Source organism: Ascaphus truei, chromosome 1, assembly GCF_040206685.1.
Source record: "Ascaphus truei isolate aAscTru1 chromosome 1, aAscTru1.hap1, whole genome shotgun sequence".
In the NCBI taxonomy this organism is placed as follows: Eukaryota; Metazoa; Chordata; class Amphibia; order Anura; family Ascaphidae; genus Ascaphus; species Ascaphus truei.
The window spans coordinates 487,950,256-487,974,667 of NC_134483.1; the positions used below are offsets into that span (position 1 = coordinate 487,950,256).

General features: G+C 40.3%; 1 protein-coding gene across 3 annotated transcripts in view; it reads right to left on the reverse strand.

Moving 5' to 3' along the window:
- Positions 1–24,412, reverse strand: part of TBC1D19 (TBC1 domain family member 19) — a 223,031-nt gene that overhangs the window by 74,005 nt on the left and 124,614 nt on the right. For 2 of the 3 annotated variants that reach the window (XM_075568231.1, XM_075568223.1), the window contains exons 12-13: positions 17,168–17,242; positions 8,161–8,223 (exon numbers count right to left, since the gene is read on the reverse strand). The exons of the other annotated variant lie outside the window; for it this stretch is intronic. In XM_075568231.1, the coding sequence (XP_075424346.1) occupies positions 8,161–8,223; positions 17,168–17,242 (138 nt within the window). The remainder of the gene's footprint in view (positions 1–8,160; positions 8,224–17,167; positions 17,243–24,412) is intronic. 3 annotated transcript variants of the gene reach the window in all.

Genomic DNA, 24,412 nt, shown 5'->3' on the forward strand with positions numbered 1-24,412 from the left:
GTTTCGGAATACCTGGGACCCCTGGAGCGGCCCGCTAGGATGAGGCCTGCATTAGGCCGTCCCCGTACTGATGGAAAGGGAGGAAGAAAACAGAGTTCCCCCATTCTCCCCCCACAACCCCCCCCCCCCCAGTATGTCTTCCCCCCCTCCCCCCCTTAGACCTTCCCCCCCCCCACCAACTGAAAAATACCCATTTTGGGACAACATGTTGTTTAACTCAGTTGAAAAGTCATGTCATGTGCCTATGACATTGTTGTTATCATTTGGATGTATGTTGTTCTCAATAAAAAAAAAAGTGATACAAAAACAAATGAGAATTAAACGCAAACGTGATCCTATATAAAACACAATATTAAATGCTCAGGATTTTCTTTTGTGTTTTTCTGTCCAAATACCTACCTAGGGAGGACCACCAAATACAATTATACTTTAGCTGATGCGGGTGACTATGTTAGTATCCAAAACCCACAACAGGACAGGTTTTAGATATACATTACAGTGTCCCTGGCTTATGGTGCTACTTTAGCTGCCAAGGACCCACGGTTTTCAGGGGTAACCAGTCGAGCTTCACCTTTATTATGAAGACTGGCTACCACCTACTGTGCCAACACACATATTACCTGTGCTCCTCACTTAGTGAAGTATGCAGCTGGTAAAATAATTGGCCTTACATTTTGTGCACTCACAGTTTACTTTTGTAATAAGGGAACTTTGTTACTGGCTTTTGCCAACTTGTAACTGCACTAAATCAAAAATAAGCATATGCTTTATTTATTTAACCCCTTCAGGGCACTTTCACATACTGTATTTCACAAAGTTCAGTCCATAGGATAATAAGAAATTGCATATATTCAGTGTCGTTACCTGCTGAACGGAGTCTACCTTGACATCAAAAGATGCAACCAAATGACTAATTTGTTACACAGACAGGTTCAAAATGTAAAAATGTCACTGGTATATTTTAGCCCAATTGGTAGGAGCACACAAATTGTTCTTTGTTTTAGATACTGGAGAAGACCTTGAATAAGTGAATATTACATTTATTTGTGTAGTAAAATCAAATAAGAACAGAGATAATAGATTATTTTAACTTCCATTTTGATGACTGAAGTTGGTACGCTGGAGCTATAATTATTGGAGTATACTGTAGATACACTGCCTATACTTGCCTATAAATCTAGGAAAGGCATGTATAAGCATGCAATCAACGCAAATTGACTATAAAATATATTAGTGAAACATTTTTCATATGATGACACAAAGCTTAAAGGTTTGGTTCCGTAACTGTTAAAACTGCATTAACAACCGGGGCACCTTGGAAGTATTTCGTGAATCAGGGGGTCCCCGGAGCTGCTATTAACATAGTTTATAGGAGGACACCCCTCCTTTAAAATAACCTGGAATTAAAAGAAATATATTGAATAATCAGTTGAATATGTATCAATTAATATTGGTCAAACTAAGGATTCTAACAAAGAAATATATAATCATACTTAAAATCAAGAAGGTTATATATTTCCAGATGTTTTTGCTACTACACTATGAAAAGGCAGAAATGCTATACAGCATGCATGAAAGTAGAAAGAAAATTAAGGTAGCTAAATTGAATCTTAAAGTTCTAATTGTGGGCAGCTAAAACACTGGGATAGAATACGTAGCCAGTAAGCACTAACAAATTCACACACCTATAGATCAAAAAAGGCTGACCTTCTCAACATGTTCAACAAATAAAACATGGATGTAAACAGAAATTACTGTATGTGCATACAGTTTTAAATGATCTGGGAGTCTATCTATCTTTAGAAGGAAGACATCATTTGATTACCGTGCATTGAAAAAAAGATGCAACTTTCTTATAGCTGTTAAGGTCAGCAGGAGCTTGTTATCAGAACAAAAATGTTACTCTCTCCTAAACGTGAAAGGATTTCTTCTGTGCAAGTACACCTGGCAGCAAGTGATCCATATAGGAGCATCATTCTTTGATTTTGTTTGCTTACCAGCACTATGCAAGTGAAACGCAATTGATATCAATTTCAAACAAAAAGCCTGTGGTTTGTACAATTTAATAGTTTTTATGTATCTGTTTTAAATGGCGAACTTTTAAGTAATTCATTAGAGTTCCAGAGGCAATGGAATATACACAGCCTAGTCATGGCACAGTGGAGACTAAGATGGTTTGGGCAAAATTTTGGAAATTAGGCAATCCGACAAATTTCCTAGAAAGTGCTTGCAAAGAGCTTTGAAATAATATATAACATGACTGGGTTGTAAGAAAGTGTGACAGATAGATGGACACTTGTTAATTATATAGATATATTACTTTACAAAGAACACAAGAAACACGATAGTGATCAAAAAAGCTACCTGTAGAACCCAAGATCCACAAATAGTTATATCACTAAAGTAATGAGAAGAATGTACAAATCCTCTAAAGCATTTGGTTACCAGGAAAAGGAGAAAATTTAAACAACTTACCGTAATTTTCTTTTCCTGGAACCATGGCAGTGGGCACATAGTTACCCTCCCTATGTATGTCTAATGCCTATGTGCCCACTGCCATGGTTCCAGGAAAAGAAAATTACGGTAAGTTGTTTAAATTTTCTCCTTTCCTGATCACCCTGGCAGTGGGCACCATTGGGACATACCCAAGCAGTGCAATTTTTAGGGAGGGAACATCAGAATAGACAACACCAGTTTAATGTCTTATCAGTTCAACCTTTATTAATACCCTTTACACTTTATTTCACTACAGTTTCTAAGACTCTACGTCCAAAGCTTGCGTCAGCTGATGATTGTACGTCTAGTCTGTAGTATTTCAGAAATGTATTGAATGAGGACCAGACAGCTGCTTTACATATCTGCCCTGGTGTGGCCTGGGCTTTGAATGCCCATGAAGTAGCCATGGCCCCTGTAGAATGGGCCTTCACCTTCAAAGGTTTATCTTGTCCTTTGCTTTCATAAGCTCTTTGATACAAGACACCACCCACTGTGCAATTGTAGTCTTTGATGCCGCTTGTCCCTTCTTTGGTCCCTCTGGGATGACAAATAATTTGTCAGACTTTCGGATATCTCTCATCCTTTCTAGGTACACCTTAAGACATCTTACCACGTCCAATTTGTGTAACCTTTCCTCTTTCTCATTTTTTGGTTCTGGACAAAATGACGGGATCACCATCTCCTGACTTATGTGGAACTGTGATACCACCTTTGGCAGGAATTGATGTATCGGTCTAAGAACTGCCTTGTCTTGATGTATGATTAGGAATGGCTCCTTAGCAGATAGCGCCTGTAGTTCTCCCACTCTCCTTGCCGAGGTGATTGCTATCAGAAACGCCATTTTCCCAGACAACCATTTTAGGCCAATGTCCTGTATTGGTTCAAACGGAGCTGCTGTTAATACATCCAAGACTAACGACAAGTCCCATGTAGGTACTCTGTTCTTAATTTGAGGTTTTAACCTTTTAACTGCTTGAAAGAACCTGATTATCAGTCTTTCTACTGCCAGATTTCTTTCCAACAAAGCTGATAGTGCCGACACTTGTACTTTTAATGAGCTGAGACTGAGACCTTTCTCAAATCCTTTATGCAGGAATTCCACTATAGATACAATTTTTGGTGAAAGGAAATTTTCTCTCTTTTTCACACCAATCACAAAAGCAGAGCCAGATTCTATGGTATACTCTTGATGTGGAACTTTTCCTTGCTTGTAAGAGGGTTTGAATTGTTTTCTCTGAACAACCCTTCAGTCTCAATGTCTCCCGCTCAATCGCCATGCCGTCAAAGCCCATTGTTTGGTATTTGGATGGCTTATTGGCCCCTGTTGCATCAGGCCTTTTTGATCTGGTATGTGCCATGGTGTATCCACTGCCATATTTACCAGTTGTGTAAACCAAAGCCTTCTTGGCCAGTATGGTGCTATGAATATCACCTCTGCTCTCTCTTCTCTGATTTTCCTGATTGTTTTTGGAATCAGAGGAATTGGAGGGAACAGGTATCCCAATTTGAAGTCCCATTTGAGACTGAGAGCATCTGTAGCTTGTGCGCTTGGGTGAAATTGTCTGGAACAATAGTTCCTTACTTTGCGATTCTGGTGTGTCGCCATCAGATCGATGTCTGGTTGACCCCATCGCTCTACCAGGTCTTGGAATACTCCTGGATTTAACGCCCATTCTCCTGGGTGAATGATATTGCGACTTAGAAAGTCTGCTGTGACATTTTCTAGTCCTGGGATATGTATGGCTGTGATATCCGACAAGTGGCACTCTGCCCAACCGAGTATTTCTGCTGTGAGCTTCATCAGCTTTCTGCTCCTGGTTCCTCCTTGTTTGGCTATATATTTGACCACAGAGCTGTTGTCTGATTCTATCTTATACAGCCATCTCTTATTTTGTCCTGGAAAACTTCTAGGGCCTTTTGTACTGCTTTTAATTCCAGCAGATTTGATGGTAAGTGGTTTACCTGATTTCCCCAGGTTCCTTGCACCACTTCTTCTCCCATCTGAGCCCCCCAACCTGTCTTGCTCGCATCTGTTGTAATTTTTAACCAGTGCACAGGTTGTAGCGTTTTCCCTTTGACCAGGTTTCGGGTATCTTCCCACCATTTTAACTCTTGTTTTGTTTGTGGGTGTAACAAGATTCTTTGTCTTGTGTCTTTGTGATTCCCGTTCCATTGTTGCAGAAAATTGTTTTTGCAGAGGTCTCATATGCAACGCTTAATGTTGAAGCAAATTTCCCCAGGAGTCTCATGCATTCTTCTGCAGAAGTCCTGGTAGCTTTTCTGAGCCTCCTTGTTCGCATGGCTATGTCTAGCCCCTTTGCCTCTGGCAATCTCAATCCCAGAAATCTTAAGAGCTGAGTGGGTACCCAATGCTCTTGTCTCTGTTTATTAACCAACCGTGATGTTCTAGGAAGGTTATTACCATTTTCTGGTCTTGTTGGAGTTTCCCCCCATCCTTTGATTTTACCAGGATGTCGTCCAGGTAAGGGTATATCTCTACCCCCCTTTCTCATCTCTGCCACTAGAGGGGCTAGAACCTTTGTAAACGACCTTGGGGAAGTTGCCAGACCAATGTTAGTGCTGTGTATTGATAATACTCTTGATTTACTGCAAACCTTAGGAATCTTTGATGCCCTTTTGCTATTGGTACATGTAATAAGCGTCTTTTAAGTCTATCGCCACCATCCAGTCTCCTGGTTGTACCTCTTGTATAATCAGATTTACAGACACCATCTTGAACTTTCTTATCTTCAAGACTGAATTTACCTTTCTTAGGTCTAGTATTGCTCTGTAATCCCCTGTAGGCATCTTTACCAAAATTATTCTGGAAAAATTCCGCTTCCTCTTACCTTTTCTATTACTTCTGCCTGTAGTAATTTCCTTAAAGCCGTATTCCTATAACAGCTGGATTCTCAGAAGCTAAACATCTCTTTATCTTGATTTTATTCATCTGTTGGAGACTGAATCTCCTGGCTCTGTCCTGATGCCTTTGTTATTATTGCATCTAGTTTGCTGCCGAATAGGAATTCACCTTCAAATGGTAATGTACATAAGGTGTTCTTTGATGCTGTGTCAGCCATCCACTGTCTGAGCCATAAAGCTCCTCTTGCTGATACCGCTCGTACCATAGACTTGGCTGCTATTTTTACTGCATCCAATGAGGCTTCTGCTATGTAATCAGTTGCCCATTTCACCACTGACAACGCCTTAAGAATAGTACTTCTTTTACACCCTTGTCTATTGCCTCTTCAATATTGGCAATCCACACTCGCATAGCTCTAGCAATTGATGTAGTTGCTATGGCTGGCTTGTAGGCTGTTCCTGCCGTAACATATGCTTTTTTTAATGCATAATCCATCCTTTTATCCATAGCGTCTTTAATGACGCTGCCTCCTCTAAGGGAATTGTGGTCTTTTTTACTATTCTGGAAATAGCAAGATCCACCTTTGGGCTAACCTCCCACTTTCTCATTTCCTCTTGTGGGAATGGATACATCTTCCCAAACCTTTTAGGCGTAATACTCCGGCGTCTGGTTGTGCCAACTCCACCTGAATGAGGTGCTTAATTACTTGATGGATAGTAAAGACTCTACCTTTTAAAGCAGCAGCAGTAAAAGCAGTAGTAGTACTAGTAGCAGTAGTAGCAATAGTAGCAATAGTAGCAGCAGTAGCAGTAGTAGCAGCAGTAGCAGCAGTAGCAGTAGTAGCAGCAGTAGTAGCAATAGTAGTAGCAATAGTAGTAGCAGCAGTAGTAGCAGCAGTAGTAGCAGCAGCAGTAGTAGCAGCAGTAGTAGCACGCCTAGCCTGTCAAAGCAGGCCAGTACAACTCTTGAAGCAGCCAGGACACTTTTTTTTTTTTTTTTTTTTTTTAAATTTCAGAGGTGCCTGTTTTCAACCTCCTCCTGTTTGGATTCGATCCCACAACTTCTTCCAAGTATCAGCTCAAACACTGCACACCCCAACTCTGTGAGCCACAAGATCACCATTGTGTTAACTCCTAAATGTCTTTCAGTTCAAAAACCTGTATCAAGGCTTTGATGAGTGGATCCACCCTTTCTACATCAATTTCAGATTATTCCTGAATATCTTGATCTGATGAATCCATTTCATTCTCTGACACATGAAAACAATCACTTTCAGACCCATATGATGAAAAACCTTTCCCCTTATCCAGACTGGTCTGGGATATAGATCTTTCCTGCGCAGGGTTAACAGCTTGCTGCACTGCCGCATCAACTCTCCTCCATCAATAAAGAAAATGCTCATTTGTTCACTGGTATCACCTGCAGGTGTCTTAAGACACTCTTCACATAATTACTTCCCTATTAGGGCTGGTTTCTCACAAGCTGAACACCATTTAGTTTCTTAGCAACCTTCATTTATGTTGCAGGGATTCCCCCATCCCTTTTGAAGATCCTGCTTCTGGGAGGGTAACCACTGAACTAATTTATAAAACAAAATAAATGCTAAACATACACCCTAATGTATATATATATATACCATCTCTCTTTTCCCATTGTAGAACTAAACTAAGGACTCACCTAGTCTTGGGAACTGATGTTTTGGGTGTCTCCATTTTTGCATCCATATCCAGCACTTGGCTTCTCCCTGCTGAGCGTTCCATGCTGCAGCTTCACTCACACATACATCGTGTGGCCGTCGCATTCCTGACGTCATCAAGTGCTCGTGCTCGTGCACCCGCACGGCTCGCGTGTCCGTGCACGCACTTGCCGGCCTGCACTCGCGCGCTCCCGAGCGGCTACGTGCCCTGTACCCTTCTCCGCAGTATCCTTGATACACTTGCGGTCCTCTGAACCTCCTAGGTTCACCGCGGATTCCTGGGGTAGTACCGCCGCGTTGTTACGCTGTTGCGGTCTGTAGAGCTCCTCCGCTCGCAGCTATTGCTGCTCCCCCTTCCGCGTGTGGCGGGCTGCCGGGTACCTTACCGCAGCGTTCAGGCGCTTATGCGGTGAGTCTGGGCCTCCATGGGTCCCTGCTGCAGCTGCTGTGCGCCTCGTATCTTGGGCATTGCACTAAGTTTTCCTCGCGCTGCAGCCGTTTCCCCCCACCCAACAGGGGCACCCCCGACTCTAAGGGGTCTCCGACTTGCCCCCCGCAGGGCGCACCGCGGAGCTTCAGGGGAGAGAGGTTGAGACCCTGGTTCTCTGCACAAAGTGCAGTAGGTGAGCCCTGTTAAAAAATAACAAATCCTACACCTAGCTGTGAGGACAGGAAAAAGACTGGTGTGCAGGTAGAGGGAGGGGCCTTATATGGTCTACCTGCAAAAGTCTACTTCCTGTCCTACCTAGAGTGAGAAGGGATTAACCCAATGGTGCCCACTGCCAGGGTGATCAGGAAACACAACATTTTAGAGATATACATTATTTTAAAATACATATACTAATCTCATTTTTTTTAAATGCACCCATAGTATACATTTCTCCTTTGATCTTGGGTAGACTTCCCTTTGATCAGACGAAGGAGCATTGCTTTCTAAGCCAAGAAGCAGTATGATTAGATGTCTTTTCAACAAAATACTACAAAACAATCTTCTACATTAGCCATATGATTTCCCAGGATGTAGTAGACATAACCATATTGAAATACATTTTAAATATGCAGAAAAGAATATAAAATGCTTATTTCCTCATCTCATTCACTATACCTGATAAAGGTAATCTTCAAATACAAAATAGTAGTCGTCATTGCTAGCCGTCAGTTTCACATCCTGAAAAAGAGATTATGAAAAGTAACACGCTAAAAGAGGATACTATAAAGTCCCAGAAAATGAATAATACTTAGAATTGAGTTATTAACGATTAAGCCAACCTCTTTAATATCTGAATATTAATGAGGATAACTTTAAATTGCAACAGGCCACATTTGGTTTTTACGTTAGGTGATTTTTCACTGAAAAAGTTATTTTAACTATTTTTCTCTCCTATGCATGGCATAGCTAGTTCTGATAAGCACAAACCCTTAATTACTAATATGCATAAAAAGATAAAAAGGACAAGCACAGACTTGCTTAGTATAAATAGTAAATATATTGTTACATAGTTACATAGTAAATGAGGTTGAAAAAAGACGTACGTCCATCAAGTTCAACCTATGTTAAATTTAGACAACAGATACTTTATCCTTTATCTATACTTACTTATTGATCCAGAGGAAGGCAAACAAAAAACCCCAGAGTCATATCATCCAATGATATCTCATAAGGGGAAAAATAAATTCCTTCCTTACTCCAAGAATTGGCAATCGGATTAATCCCTGGATCAACATCCTTCCCATGTATACTTATTTGGTATAACCCTGTATACCTTTCCTATCTAAAAAGATGTCCAACCTGTTTTTGAACAAATCTATTGTCACTGCCAACACAGTCTCCATGGGTAATGAATTCCACATTCTAACTGCCCTTACTGTAAAGAACCCTTTCCTTTGTTGCTGGTGAAATCTCCTTTCCTCCAACCTTAAGGGATGGCAACGAGTCCTTTGTACTGCCCGTGGGATGAATAGTTCTTTTGTATAATAGTTATCATATCCCCTCTTAGACGCCTCTTTTCTAATGTAAATAAATATAATTTAGCTAGCCTCTCCTCATAAGTTAGATTGTCCACCCCATTTATGAATTTGGTGGCTCTTCTCTACACTCTCTCTAGTTCCATAATGTCTTTTCTTAGGATTGGTGCCCAAAATTGTACTCCATATTCAAGGTGTGGTCTTACTAATGCTTTGTAAAGGGGCATAATTATGTTTACTTCCCTTCCATCCATTGCCCATTTGATGCAAGATAAGATCGTGTTTGCCTTTGCAGCTATTGCATGACTTTGGGCACTATTGCTAAGCCTGCTGTCTACAAGCACTCCTAAATCCTTCTCCATCAAGGAATCCCCCAATTTATCCCCATTTAATTTGTAATTCGCCTTTTTATTCTTGCATCCCAAATGCATAACCTTACATTTATCTGTATTAAACCTCATCTGCCATTTACCTGCCCACGTTTCCAGTCTCTCCAAGTCCTTCTAATGAAAAATTACATCCTGCTCTGATTCTATTACCTTACACAATTAAGTATCATCAGCAAAGATGGAGACTTTACTCTCGATGCCAACCTCAAAGTCATTAATAAACAAGTTAAAAAGCAGGGGTCCCCGTACTGATCCCTGAGGTACTTCACTCACGACTTTAGCCCAACCTGAAAAAGTTCCATTTATGACAACCCTCTGTTGTCTGTCCTTTAACCAGTTTTCAATCCAGGTTCATATATTATTACCGAGTCCAATTTTCTTTATTTTGTACACCACCCTCATGTGTGAAACCGTATCAAAAGCCTTTGCAAAATCTAAGTAGACCACATCAACTGCATTACCCTGGTCTAAATTCCTACTTACCTCCTCAAATAAACAAATAAGGTTAGTTTGGCATGATCTATCCTTCATAAATCCATGCTGACTATTACTAATAATTTTGTTTTCCATTAGGTATTCCTGAATATTATCCCATATTAAACCTTCAAGTAGTTTCCCCACTATTAAAGTCAGGCTTACAGGTCTGTAATTCCCCGGTTCTGATCTTGCTCCCTTTTTAAATATAGACACCACATCTGCTTTAAGCCAATCTTGTGGTACTGAGCCTGTGGAAATGGAGTCCTTGAATAGTAAATATAATGGTTTGGCTATTACTGAGCTTAACTACTTAAGAACTCTTGGATGTATGCTATCGGGGCCAGGTGCCTTATTTACTTTAATTTTTTCAAGTCGCTTATGAACTTCTTCCTAAATTAACCAATTGTTCATTAATATGGCGGTTGTGGCTTCCTCCTGCAGCACTACTATTGAACTTGATTCTTCCCTGGTAAACACAGAGGCAAATAATTTGTTTAATACCTCTGCTTTTTCCTTATCTTCAATAATCTGTCTACCCATCTCACACTGAAAGGGTCCTATATTTTCTTTTCTCATTTTTTTGTTATTAAGTTACTTAAAGAACATTTTAGGGTTGACCTTACTTTCTAACACAAAAGAAAGTGCTTAGGCGCTATAAACAATTAAATAAAATACTAACAATAATAACACAATATGTACAGGGCAGTCAGGAATACTAGCAGAACAACAACAGAGAAAACACAAAGAACATATACAGACCAGCGCCCAAAAAAAGTCCAAAGTCCCTAATAGAGTCCAAACAGATGGAAGAGAAGAAAATCCAAATGGTCCAATCACTGGAAGATCTCCAATCCGGGGGTCCGTGACATAGGGACAGAAACAAAAAGAAATAATAGTGTAATACGTAATATTAAAATGGGACAAACAACATGAAACAGTTAACAAAAGACATACATAAAACAAGCAAGCTGAAAGTGAAATAACTATTTAATAAAACAAACGGAGCCTGCTGCAGCGGGTCATCAAGGGGTTAAAACCCAAAACCCTACTTACAGCAGGACTGGAAAAAACAAGCATGTGTAGCCAAGTGGGGCAGACGCCGGCAGCAGTGAGGGTCCTCACGGGCTCCCCAATGTGTAGTTTCTTTCCCTCTAGCTTCGGAACACTCTCCAAGATGGACGCCGAGTAGGGGAACTCCACACTCTCCTGCATGCAAGCACAGCAGCCTCTCTCGCGATATCTCGATGACGCTGCTTCCTGCTTCACTTGATTGACACTTCTCACAACCAGTGCGTCTCCAAGGCGCCGTGACCTCTGACCCTACGCGTTTCGTGACTGACGTCACTTCCCCTGAGGGTCAGAGGTCACGGCGCCTTGGAGAAGCGCTGGTTGTGAGAAGTGTCAATCAAGTGAAGCAGGAAGCAGCGTCATCGAGATATCGCGAGAGAGGCTGCTGTGCTTGCATGCAGGAGAATGTGGAGTTCCCCTACTCGGCGTCCATCTTGGAGAGTGTTCCGAAGCTAGAGGGAAAGAAACTACACATCGGGGAGCCCGTGAGGACCCTCACTGCTGCCGGCGTCTGCCCCACTTGGTTACACATGTTTGTTTTTTCCAGTCCTGCTGTAAGTAGGGTTTTGGGTTTTAACCCCTTGATGACCCGCTGCAGCAGGCTCCATTTGTTTTATTAAATAGTTATTTTACTTTCAGCTTGCTTGTTTTATGTATGTCTTTTGTTAAGTGTTTCATGTTGTTTGTCCCATTTTAATATTACGTATTACACTATTATTTTTTTTTGTTTCTGTCCCTATGTCACGGACCCCCGGATTGGAGATCTTCCAGTGATTGGACCATTTGGATTTTCTTCTCTTCCATCTGTTTGGACTCTATTAGGGACTTTGGACTCTTTTGGGGCGCTGGTCTGTATATGTTCTTTGACCTTACTTTCTATTGCAATCCTTTTTTCGTTATCCATTTTTGCTAATTTGATTGCCCTTTTGCAATTTTTGTTACATTCCTTATAATTCTGATTCGATGTCTCTGTCCCTTCTGACAAAGAATCTAAACGCCTTCCTCTTCTTGTCCATTTCCTCCCCCCCCTGTGGGCCACAAGCCCCAATTTCAACTTACATTTGTGGTAATAAAAGTGTAGCATCAGAGGGAACAAGGAGCTGGGAGGCACACTGTGGTTTGAAATAGCCGGTGAGGGTCCTGTAGCGTGGAGAGCCGGCAGTTCCCTGCTGTCGCCGGTTACAGCAGAGATCCTGGTATCTCACTCGATTCTTTACTTCCGGGCTCTCCCAGCTACGGGACTCTCACCGATATTTCAAACCACAGTGTGCCTTCCAGCTCCTTGTTCCCTCTGATGCTACACTTTTATTACCACACATGCAAGTGAGAATTGGGGCTTGTGGCCCACAATATATTTACTATTTATACTAAGCAAGTTTGTGCTGTCCTTTTGATCTTTTTATGCATATTCCAATGGGTGTCCCCTAGTAGGACCCTGAAGAGCCGAGGAACCCAGCCCTTAAGAGGACTGAGAACTGGACTTTGACTAAGAATTTTTTTATTTGTCTGTACATATAGAGTTTCTAATTTGAGCACGAATAATGGTTGTATTTCATTAATTATTAATATTAAGAGCAATAAAGACAAGCAGGCGGACCTGCACAAGCAACAAACTACTATGGACCCTATAATACTAATTATATAAACAAAATAATCAAGTGGTGAGTGTTGTGCTCCTCCGAGGTGAATTAATGTACTGCAATATAAACCAAAGAGAGCAGGTCACCTGTAGGCGTGACTGAAAACCTCATGAAATGGCAAGCACTCAAGGAATATTTCAAAATATCAATCAAATATTTAACACATAGCACAATACAGATATAGCAAAAAGAAAAATACATAGCCAATAAAATTAAAAACACTAGAACATGTATCAGCATCTAGCAAAAGCACTATATAAATGTCAATCCTACACCAATATTAACCTATTCTTAATAGTATTGCAAAGGCTCGTTCAGGGAGTTGTAATAGAATCACTGTAAACGTACGAGTACATGGGTACTAGTAATCAACAGGTGTAGTAAAGTGCAAGATTTAAATAACGTCTCCCTATAGCCTAAAAGTGAAGTATACAACACTGATCATATATATAGGGAGAAAATAAGGTGTGCAAAGTGTGTACAAACAATATCACATTGTATCAATGGATGCTGCCACAATGTATACAGTTACACAATAACTAAGAGCTATATAAGAAAAAAGAAACAAAAGGTGCCAACCAAAAATAGGTGGATGGACAATAGTTAAAAACCACCTGCAAGGACATAGATACAATGAAAGTGCATAGATAATTCCAGGATGAGGCAAGACAATGTAGCAGTAAGTTTCAGTATAAAATCCTATCTTTGCTGCAACAGGGAGCTGGGTAGCTTTGGGATCAGGTCTCCATGAGGAACGCCGTTCGAACGTGGTCGCTGTCACTCCGGTTCCCCTCCTTCTAAATCACCAAATCTCGCAATATTTTGGCGAGGATTACGTCAAAACCCAGAAGTGTATGTGTTTCAATTGGAAAATTGATACAGATGCAGCGGCCGTTATTCAAACATTTCACAGAGCCGTATTCGTGTGCTCTGCCGAATTCGTGTGCTCTGCTGTATTCCATGCGGCATTAACGCGGCCAATCGCCCCAGACACGTGTGTTTATCGCGGTTGCTTTGTTTGAATTTCATAGATTCTGTTTCGTATCCGTGGCAGAAATGAATGAATTGTAATGTGTAGAGTACTGTTACAAACACAGAGTAGGTAGCGCTAACTATATAAAGGAATTAACCCTAATGAGAGGAATAACCTCACATAGGGGGCTGCCTAAATACTAAAACTGACCCCCTGGTCAGATAACAAAACAAGAAAAAATATAGTATTAAAAAGGCGCCGGCAGATAAAGGATATATTCACCAACAGGAAGAAACCGATACGGATTCCAGACGGTAGAGATGTGCTTAAAGAAAATGTAAAAAAACACAAAACATAGTGTAATACTGTAGGTAAAAAACAAACAACATATAGTGTAACACTAATACTAAATGAATATATATCAGCTGAGATCAAGGGTGATAGGGATATTAAAACATTTAATAAAATAGATTAAAAAACACTGTCCAGTTTATTTTATTAAATGTTTTGATATCCCTATCACCCTTGATCTCAGCTGATATATATTCATTTAGTATTAGTGTTACACTATATGTTGTTTGTTTTTTACCTACAGTATTACACTATGTTTTGTGTTTTTTTACATTTTCTTTAAGCACATCTCTACCGTCTGGAATCTGTATCGGTTTCTTCCTGTTGGTGAATATATCCTTTATCTGCCGGCGCCTTTTTAATACTATATTTTTTCTTGTAGAGTACTGTGCTACTGTGTCAATTTCAGGTGTTTAAAAACCAGAACATTAAAATGCCATTTTCTGCACTCGTGTCTTAAGGCGGTACGGTTGGAAGAAATCACGCACCATGACATGGGTGTTCCGAGGTATACAACGCGTGAAGTGTTCGAATAACGGCCGCTGCATCTGTATTTGCCATCCCAATTGGCTTAATAAAGGCATGCAATTATAAATAAGTATATAAAAAGTCAGTGGAAGGGCTAAATGGAAAAGATCATACAGTAACCTTTACCCTACGGGTTACGTTTAAAAAGACTTCTTCAGGGGTATGTCTGGTCACCTGCATGGAGCCCTTAAATAGGCAGACTCAAGCTAATATAGGCTGGAGTTCCCAATAGTTGTACTAATCACAAAGGAGCAGAATGCAGGTGAAAGGCATAAACAATGATTAGTTAATAGGAACACTTACAGTTAGGTCCGGAAATAATTGGACACTGATACAAGTTTTGTTATTTCGGTTGTGTACCAAAATAAATTCAAGTTACAGTTAAATAATGAATATGGGCTTAAAGTGCAGTCTATCAGCTTTAATTTGAGGGTATTCACATCCAAATTGGAGGAAGGGTTTAGGAATTAAATCTCTTTAATATATAGCCCCCTCTTTTTCAAGGGACCAAAAGTAATTGGACAATTGACTCAAAAGCTGTTTCATGGACAGGTGTGGGCTATTCCTTCGTTATTTCATCATCAATTAAGCAGGTTAAAGGTCTGGAGTTGATTCCAGGTGTGGCATTCACATTTGGAAGCTGTTGCTGTGAACCCACAACATGCGGTCAAAGGAGCTCTCAATGCAAGTGAAACAGGGCATTCTTAGGCTGCAAAAAAAAACTAAATCCATCAGAGAGATAGCAGGAACATTAGGAGTGGCCAAATCAACAGCTTGGAACATTCTGAGAAAAAAAGAACGCGCTGGTGAGCTCTGCAACACAAAAAGGCCTGGACGTCCATGGAAGACAACAGTGGTGGATGATCGTAGGATCCTTTCCATGGTAAAAAAAACCCTCACAACATCCAGCCAAGTAAAGAACACTCTCCAGGAGGTAGGCATATCATTATCCAAGTCTACCATAAACAGAAGACTTCATGAGAGCAAATACAGAGGGTTCGCCACAAGGTGCAAACCATTCATAAGCCTCAAGAATAGAAAGGCCAGATTTGACGTTGCCAAACAATATCTAAAAATGCCAGCCCAGTTCTGGAACAGCATTCTTTGGATAGATGAAACTAAGATCAACCTGTACCAGCATGATGGGAAGAAAAAAGTATGGAAAATGCTTGAAACGGCTCATGATCCGAAGCATACCACATCATCTGTAAAACACGGTGGAGGCAGTGTGATGGCATGGGCATGCATGGCTAACAATGGCACTGGGTCACTAGTGTTTATTGATGATGTGACAGAAGACAGAAGCAGCCGGATGAATTCTGAAGTGTATAGGGATATATTGTCTGCTCAGATTCAGCGAAGTTGATTGGACGGCGCTTCACTTTACAGATGTACAATGACCCAAAACATACTGCGAAAGCAACCCAGGAGTTTTTTAAGGCAAAGAAGTGTAATATTCTGCAATGGCCGAGTCAATCACCTGATCTCAACCCGATCGAGCATGCATTGCACTTGTTGAAGACAAAACTTAAGGCAGAAAGACCCACTAACAAACAACTACTGAAGACAGCTGCCGTAAAGGCCTGGCAAAGCATCACAAAGGAGGAAACCCAACATTTGGTAATGTCCATGCGTTCCAGACTTCAAGCAGTCAAAGGATTCTCAACAAAGTATTAAAAATGAACATTTTATTTATGATTGTGTTAATTTGTCCAATAACATTTGAGCCCCTGAAATAAGGGGACTGTGTATGAAAATGGTTCAATTCCTAAACGTTTCATACAATATTTTTGTTCAACCCCTTGAATTAAAGCTGAAAGTCTGCACTTCTTTTGCATCTTGGTTGTTTCATTTCAAATCCATTGTGGTGGCGTACAGAGCCAAAATTATGAAAATTGTGTCAGTGTCCAATTATTTCCGGACCTAACTGTAAGTATATTACATACAGTTACTTCTCAATGGAGTAAGGACAAGCTGCATCTCTGATAAGGATGATATACTTATGCAGCATTACTACAGTATCTGGCCCAAACCTTTGAATACACTTTGAATGATCATTACTTTCTATGATAAGGCGGCTCCGTTCAGACCAGAGCAATATTCTGTAGTTGGTTTTATACAGTATGTTGTCCTTCAGTTATTTAAATCTTGCACTTTACTAAACTTTTTGATTACCTGTACCCGGTACTCTATTGGTTACAGTGGTTCTATTAGAACTCACAGAACGGGCCTTTGCAATACTATTGAACTTAGGTTAATATTGGTGCAGAATTTACATTATATAGTGCTGTTGCTAGGTGCTGACACCTGTTTTAGTGTTTTTAATGTTATTGGCTATGTATTGTTTGCTATATCTGTCTTGTGCTATGTATTCAATATTTGATTGATATTATGAGATAAACCCTGAGTGCCTTCCATTTCATAAGGTTTTCAGTCATGTCTCCAGGTGACCTTCTCTCTTTGATTAACAGTATATAGCAATAAAGAAGAAACAGAGATTGATGTAAACAGAGAACTTCAATGATGTCACAACCACTAGAAGGGGTTGTAGAAATGGCAGCAGTGACCCATCCATATATGGGAGTGAAGCAATATTGGTTGTTTCAGAAATTGTTATCTTTTAAGTGAGTTTACATCCTGCAGCTATAAAATGCCATGAAATATGAATTTGATCAAATACAAATCCTCCTTGACAGAGAGCAATAAGCACAAATTACTCACCTTGTAAATCAGACTGTCTGATAAAAGGTCATGCTGAATCACATTAGATTTAAGCTGCTCATAGTACAAGATGTCCTAAGAAATGAGAAGAATAAAGAAAGTGTGGTTTTTAATTTCAAATAGACATATTAATCCTTTAAGTGCTGGAGGGGCCACGGCACCAGAGTGTCCAAGCTACTCAAGCACATCGAGATCATGTGACCGTTCCTCAGAGCGATCAGGTTATTGTGGCATCAATGATAACCAGCAGAGGAGTCCTTTTCTGTTTCTCTCAATGCCTAGATCACATTTGTGTGGTGGCCACGTCATGGGGCACTCAAAGGGTTAAAGCGGCAATCCCTCCTAACCATATTTTTACAGGAAGGGAACTAGGGGTCCCAGATCTCAACAAAGCTATTTTCAGCTCCTGCAGTAACCTGGTTCTCAAGGTACTTACTGGTTTTAACTCTCCAAATGACAGCTAAATCTCAGGCCAATAGCAAGCCACATCATCAACAGCTATTTAAATCCCCTCCCTCCCCCAACATAAACAGTAGGTAACACACATAACATCACTAGTAAGTTGGGAACCCGAGGGGTGTCTGGAGCTGGAAATAGTGTGGATCAGGTCTTGAGCATCCACTGGTTGCCATGCAAGAAAAAAAAGGACGGGCTTTAGTGCGTGGGGGGCGGGGGGGGGAAGATGGGGATTGCTGGACTATGTATAAAGGAAAGTACAATTCAATAGTGTACTGTAAATTAACACAGACTGGTATTTCAAACATTTCACAAAGCATCAATATTCACCACTTTAGGACCACACGCATCAGCTTGTGGTTTGAGAGAGGGGTTACAGGAGGAATTACCAGATGCATTAAAATGAAATGTATAAAACCCTTCTTCAAGGTATGTCATTTTCCCCCTTTTATCCTAGTCAAAAATCTCCACCAAGTCTGACTTGGCATAAACTCCTCTAACTAAGATAGATTCTTTGACTTATATACTGTAAGAAACATGTTTAATTAGTTGTTTTTACATTTTGCGCAGATGCAGGAATTGTTTTTATGCTGTACATCTAGTTGCTCATTTCCCTATCTATATTCATAGCCCCCACAGTCTTGCAAACATCTGGTTTATATTCTGGGTTATTGAAATTGTTGTCCTAGCTATATATTTTCTGCTTTACATTAATCATACATCAGAGTATATATATAATATCTAACAAGACTAAACATATTTTCTTGAGGGGCTTTAACAGCTATTTTGCACAATTCTGTGTAATTTAAAAGAAACAAAATGTCTATCTATTTAAACTAAAGCAAAAAGTTATACACCACAGGGAATATATTTAACTAAACAATATGAATTAAAATATTAGTACTATTAAACATTTTCCTGAACAGGAATCTAAGCTTGCTTATTATAAAAATTCTGTTATTTAGAGAAGAAAACGAGTGTATTATTTTTCATTAATCCATTTAAGTTAATAGCATTGTAGTCAAGAGAATATTTTAGAAATATAAGGCAGGAGCTTTAGGCAACATTACACATTTACTTTTTCAAGAGTCTGTTGAAATAAAATATGAATCAATACAATATAATTATGACACCCATTGTACGTGAGATTTTGGGGAAATATTGGAATATCCCCTTGCAGTTAAAACCATTCCTGGGTACATACCCAAAGGTGGCAGCAAGAAGGGTACAGAACTTAAAAGAGCTGTTGGTCAAAATTTATTTCATCCCTAGTGATACAGGTGAAACCTTAGCAAACTTGACACCCTCTACAATTCAATTTGTCGTTTTGTTCTCCAATGCAACTACAACACACATCACTGCGAAATGCTCAAAGAACTAGATTGGTCATCACTAGAGTCTAGGCGCAAAGTTCACCTTTCCTGTCTCACCCTCAAATACTTTCTGGGCAAGCTACCCAGCTACCTGAACAAGCTCCTCACCCCTACCACATGCAGTACCTATCACCTGAGATCAGACTCCAAAAGACTATTCATGGTCCCAAGACTCAACAAAGTATCCGGACGTTCCTCCTTCTCCTTCCGTGCACCCCAAAACTGGAACAACCTACCAGAGACTCTCATATCCACCACCAGCTTAAGTTCTTTCAAATCTAAGGCTGTCTCACACTTTAATCTGGTCTGTAACTGTTTCATACGCTCATAATATATATTTTCTTTAACTGTGCATGCAATGTCTTGTATATAATGTATACCTTGTTCATTTATGTAACTGTATTTGTAACCATGTATTATTTTGTTTTACTCTGTGCCCAGGACATACTTGAAAACGAGAGGTAACTCTCAATGTATTACTTCCTGGTAAAATATTTTTATAAATAAATAAAAAAATTAAAAAAAACAAAAATGTGGTTCAAATCAATTACTGTAACAAAGGGAATTTTCCATGAGGGCGGTTGAAAGCTTGTACATTTATGCGTAAAACAAAGACTTTTAGTGTTGCAAATCATGAAGGCAACTTCAACATAGTCCTTTATTAACTGTAAGAGCACAGGATTGGTTTACAGATGTAGCAAGACTTGCACTTCCCGTGACCGCAAGAAGGTACAAGATGACAACCGCATGAACACTTTGTCTGAGGCTCAGCTACGGTCAGCCGGAATAATTATAATTATTCTAGTGCTTTTCAGTACGTGTGGCCGGCAGGTGGCGCACTGAATATCTTCGCCTATGATACTTGTTTGCCGTAATGTGACCGCGGAAGAACCGCAGATTGCAAATAAATGCCGGGAACTTGGTGTTTTGCACCACCGAGGACAGTAAGGCTGCACACATGGTGGCGTCGTCGCTACATGCGCAGGCGCATCCGGGACACTTCTCTGTGTTCCTATTGTAGTTCCTCAAGTGCCCGTGGCGCTGTAGCACTTTGACGCTGTTACATTTTGGTCCAAAAGAATTTATATACCGCTCTCAATAATTATCACAATTCTATTGAATCATTTAATCTCTGAATGATAATGGGTGCTACCTATATGCTAATAAATGAATATTTGCAAAATTGGAGAGTTCAACTGATGTCAGCAAATCTTCCACAGAAAGCACATTACCTTGGTGCACACCAAACTAATACATTTTTATGTTTTCTATGCTTATGTGAATATAAAGTGCTCAAGTGATTTTAAAATAAAGATATTAATATAAAAACGCATCCCACGTGGTGCAGCTGGCTCTTATTACAATTTCCTGTGAGTGGTAAGAATCATAAATCCATTTGACATAAATGCAACCTAGTTATACATGTAATCTGTCCCAAATACAGATCAATCATATAGTAACACACAGTTAAACAACTGCTACTTGAGTTAAAGCTGTTTGTAAGACAGCGCAGCTCCAACTTCGCTGCCTAATTTTACTTTAAGATAGTAAACCAAAAAACAGTGTTGTCAGTCAAATAATATGCAACCCATATGCTTGAATCCTAATATTATATAACCTAGCATATACATGCTGTGCCAAGACACAGCGCAGCTCTAACTTCGCTGCCAAATTGTACTCTAAGATCACTATGCTAGTTAATAGAATATTATGTGCAACAATGTGTCTCTGCACCAACAGTAAAACAAGCCTAGCCCTTGTCACCATGTAACATTCAGAACAGTGAGTGTCAATCAACCTTGCCCTTGTCACCATGTAACATTCAGTACAGTGAGTGTCACTCAGCCTAGCCCTTGTCATCATGTAACATTCAGTACAGTGTCACTCAACCTAGACCTTGTCATCATGTAACATTCAGTACAGTGAGTGTCACTCAATCTATCCCTTGTCACAATGTAACATTCAGTACAGTGAGTGTCACTCAACCTAGTCCTTGTCATCATGTAACATTCAGTACAGTGAGTGTCACTCAACCTAGCCCTTGTCATCATGTAACATTCAGTACAGTGAGTGTTACTCTCAACCTAGCCGTTTTACCGAAAGGCTAGAGGGGAGGGGACACAGTAACTCGTGATCACCGATTTGAGTTTCTGGCTGGTATTGCATAAAATGCCACATTTGAATTTTTGCCCACATTCAAGTCTCACTTCACCCAGGTTAAATCGTGGATAATGCGCGTAAATGTCTTGGGAAATCTCACGTAAGGGATAGGCTCGGATCAGGAAAACCCCGGGTACAAACAGACTATATCTGTATGTTGCAAGGACAATGCAACGACCCGTGGATTTGTCTGAATATAGACTTTTTATTTATCTTTTAGAAAGGTGGAACAACAGAGCGTATCTTCAGCATATAAACGGTTAACAAAAACATAATTCCTTCATAAGGGCTTTTCCTTTTTCCCAGCCAGGGTAGTCCCAATCCAGGATACACAGGAGCAAGAGTTCCAATATAAACAGAAACTTGGTGCAGTCTTCTCTCCCTCCAGACTTTCAGCATTGGTCTCTCTGGTTCAGACAGGGACCCAGAGCACCGAGAGTTACAGATTTATAAGAACCTCTAACGAGCAAGGTGAATAGGCTAATCAAGTTAGCCTGTTCTCAGACTGGGATTGAACCCGCTCAGTGCTGTGCTCAACCTTTAATCCTAGGTCTTCCAAACATACGAATCAGATAGGGAATCCGCCCTGTCACAACATGTTACAGTGTAATTGCCCTAAAATGTATGTAGAAAAACAAACAAAACGGAATTAAGAAGAGCACTGGAACATCATACAGATATCATTAATAAAAATGAAAACAGTAGTGCTGCAAGACATTTCAATGACGAGTATAATGGGAAGGTCGAATAATTTAGATGCATTGTAATAGAAGTGGTTAATCCTGACTCAAAAGGTGGAGATTGGAATTCAATTTTACTTCAACACGAAATAAAGTGGATAATTAGATTAGACTATTTATTTATTGAGGAATTCAAATTTTCAATTTTTCTCTAACATACAGTAATGCGTTCATATGAATATTTTTGTATAAATTGTTTCTCTTAATAATGATTTGTATGCTATGTGATGTTGAGATTTTGCTATACACTTTCGGTGGGAGGGACTATAAAATGTAACCAGGAAGGACTTACAGATAGCCCAGAAGAAGCCCTCAGTGTGAGGTGGAGAAATGTGCACTGGCTGTGCTGTGAAAAAGACGCTCACTGAGCTATCCTTGAACCAACCAGGTTGTGAGAAATAGGCTTGCTAAATTATTCCTGTACCTGTATGTGGCCAGAGAGCAACTACATACAGCATGGCCTTACCCACCTATAGGCCAAATACATCCGGCTAAGCCTTTGTAATATCTGCTTCTGCTAGTATCAGTCCAGTTGTTCATGCAACCAAGAACACTTTTTCACAATGAAACTCCATTTTAAACCAAGCTACTACAAATATACAGTACATGGCAAAGATGCTATAAATGCTTGCAAAGCATTGAAATACAATAATACAATTTTAAGTTTCATTTATAAATATATCTAAAATTACATTACCATACTCTTGTTGACCTACTTATCAATATTGTTCTGATCTTGTCTCTAGCAAAATGAGTTTAAGAGCGCAGATATAAAGGCAAATCCAAACAGTGCCACATAAAGCAACTCCGATTATAATTATCATTATCGTTTATTTGTAAAGCTTCAACATATTCCACAGTGCGGTACAATGGGGGTGCAAATGTATGTATATTACATAAACAGAACGACATACAAAATCAGGACACAGAAGCGCAAACAGACACAGAAGGTAATAAGGGCCCTGCTTACAACCTAGAGGGAATAAGGGGCAATGTTGAAATAAAAGGTAAAGTGGCTACTCGTTGTGGGACGGAGTGTGGCTCAGGATGGAGTATGGACCCGCCGCACAGCTGATCGCATTTAGGTCTTAGGGGGTGAGGAGGTAATAAGGCAGGAGGAAAGGTGGATGTCATGGACAGAACGTAGGAAGCATTTAGGGATATACAGTATTTGGGGATTAGGGCTGAAATGTAAGGTGGGGCAGCGTTGTTGAGAGCTTTGTAAGCCAGAACTAGGTTTGCTTACAAGCTATGAACTAATGAAATGGAATAGGGTATTGTCACAATAAAGTAATTTATTAAAGTTTAAGAGCAGTATAGCAACAAAGATATTAACCTCCTTACTAAAAGTACTTCACACTGTAGTTCTGGCAATTTAGGTCTGCGTAATAAAACTTTACAGGGCCGTGGTTTAAAATGGCAATCAAGAAATGTAAGAATGCATTCTGTTTATTCAGGAACTATCCATACCGCACTGTTTATATTGAACTGATAGACAGGGGTAGTTGATGAGTCACATGCACCTATAGGTGTCAAGGAAAAAGATGCTTATCTGGATTGGAGAGCTTCCAAGATGTTATCTTACATTCTTGACAAAGGTTGACCGAAAGGACACTGAGACGGTGAGGGGGTACCCAGGCCAATAATAAAGGTATCATGCCTGGCTGGGTGCCCCTGAGCCATATTGGGGAGTTTGAAGTGTCAGCTCTGCAACCCAGTTATGCATGTGAATGGTATTTTAATAAAGATGTATGTGTGTTTTACTGTTCCAGGTGTGCCAACTAGCGGAGATTTGAAGGGCATGAGTTTCAGGGATGATGAAGGGACCCAGCGTTGGGTCCGGCTGCGGGCGGAGGGGCGAGGCCTGTCCCCATTCTTCCCCTCTATAATTCCCCAGCCCCGTCCCCCCCTTTCTATCTCTCCCCCTCTTCTCTCTCTCTTCTTTCCCGCCCTGAATAGATAAGGTGAGCAGGGAGACTTTAAAAACATGAACAAAGTGAATAGGAGCACACTGGAACAAATGAGACCTAACGTTGATGTATCTCCTTATTCTTTCTTAAGCTACTATGTACCTTATGCCGTCGCCTGACTTCCTGTGTTAGGAGAACATGTTAAAAGTAACAATCACTGTATCTAATCTGTTTACATTCACTGTCATGTCTCTATGTTGCTTTCACCAAAAAAAATAAAACGTTTGAAAAATAAAATTTAAATAATAATAATGTTGTCAGGGTGTGTTTGGGTAGAAGGGGGCCAGACTTGCTGGTTACCCCAAAAAATGTACCCAGGAATCCTACTAGATTCCTGGAGACATGAAGACACAGACCACCTGACAAAATCCTCCTTCGGAAGAAGTTAGCGGCTCACTGCCAGATCTCCCTGCTTCAGCACAGACCATAACAGTAAAGACCGGGCAGGGGGAAATCACATTCCAGGGTCTCCTCGCTAAATGCCCAAACCCCCAGAATTCAGTATAAGGGTTCGGAGTCTCTCCCACCAGGTAAAAGGTGGCAAGA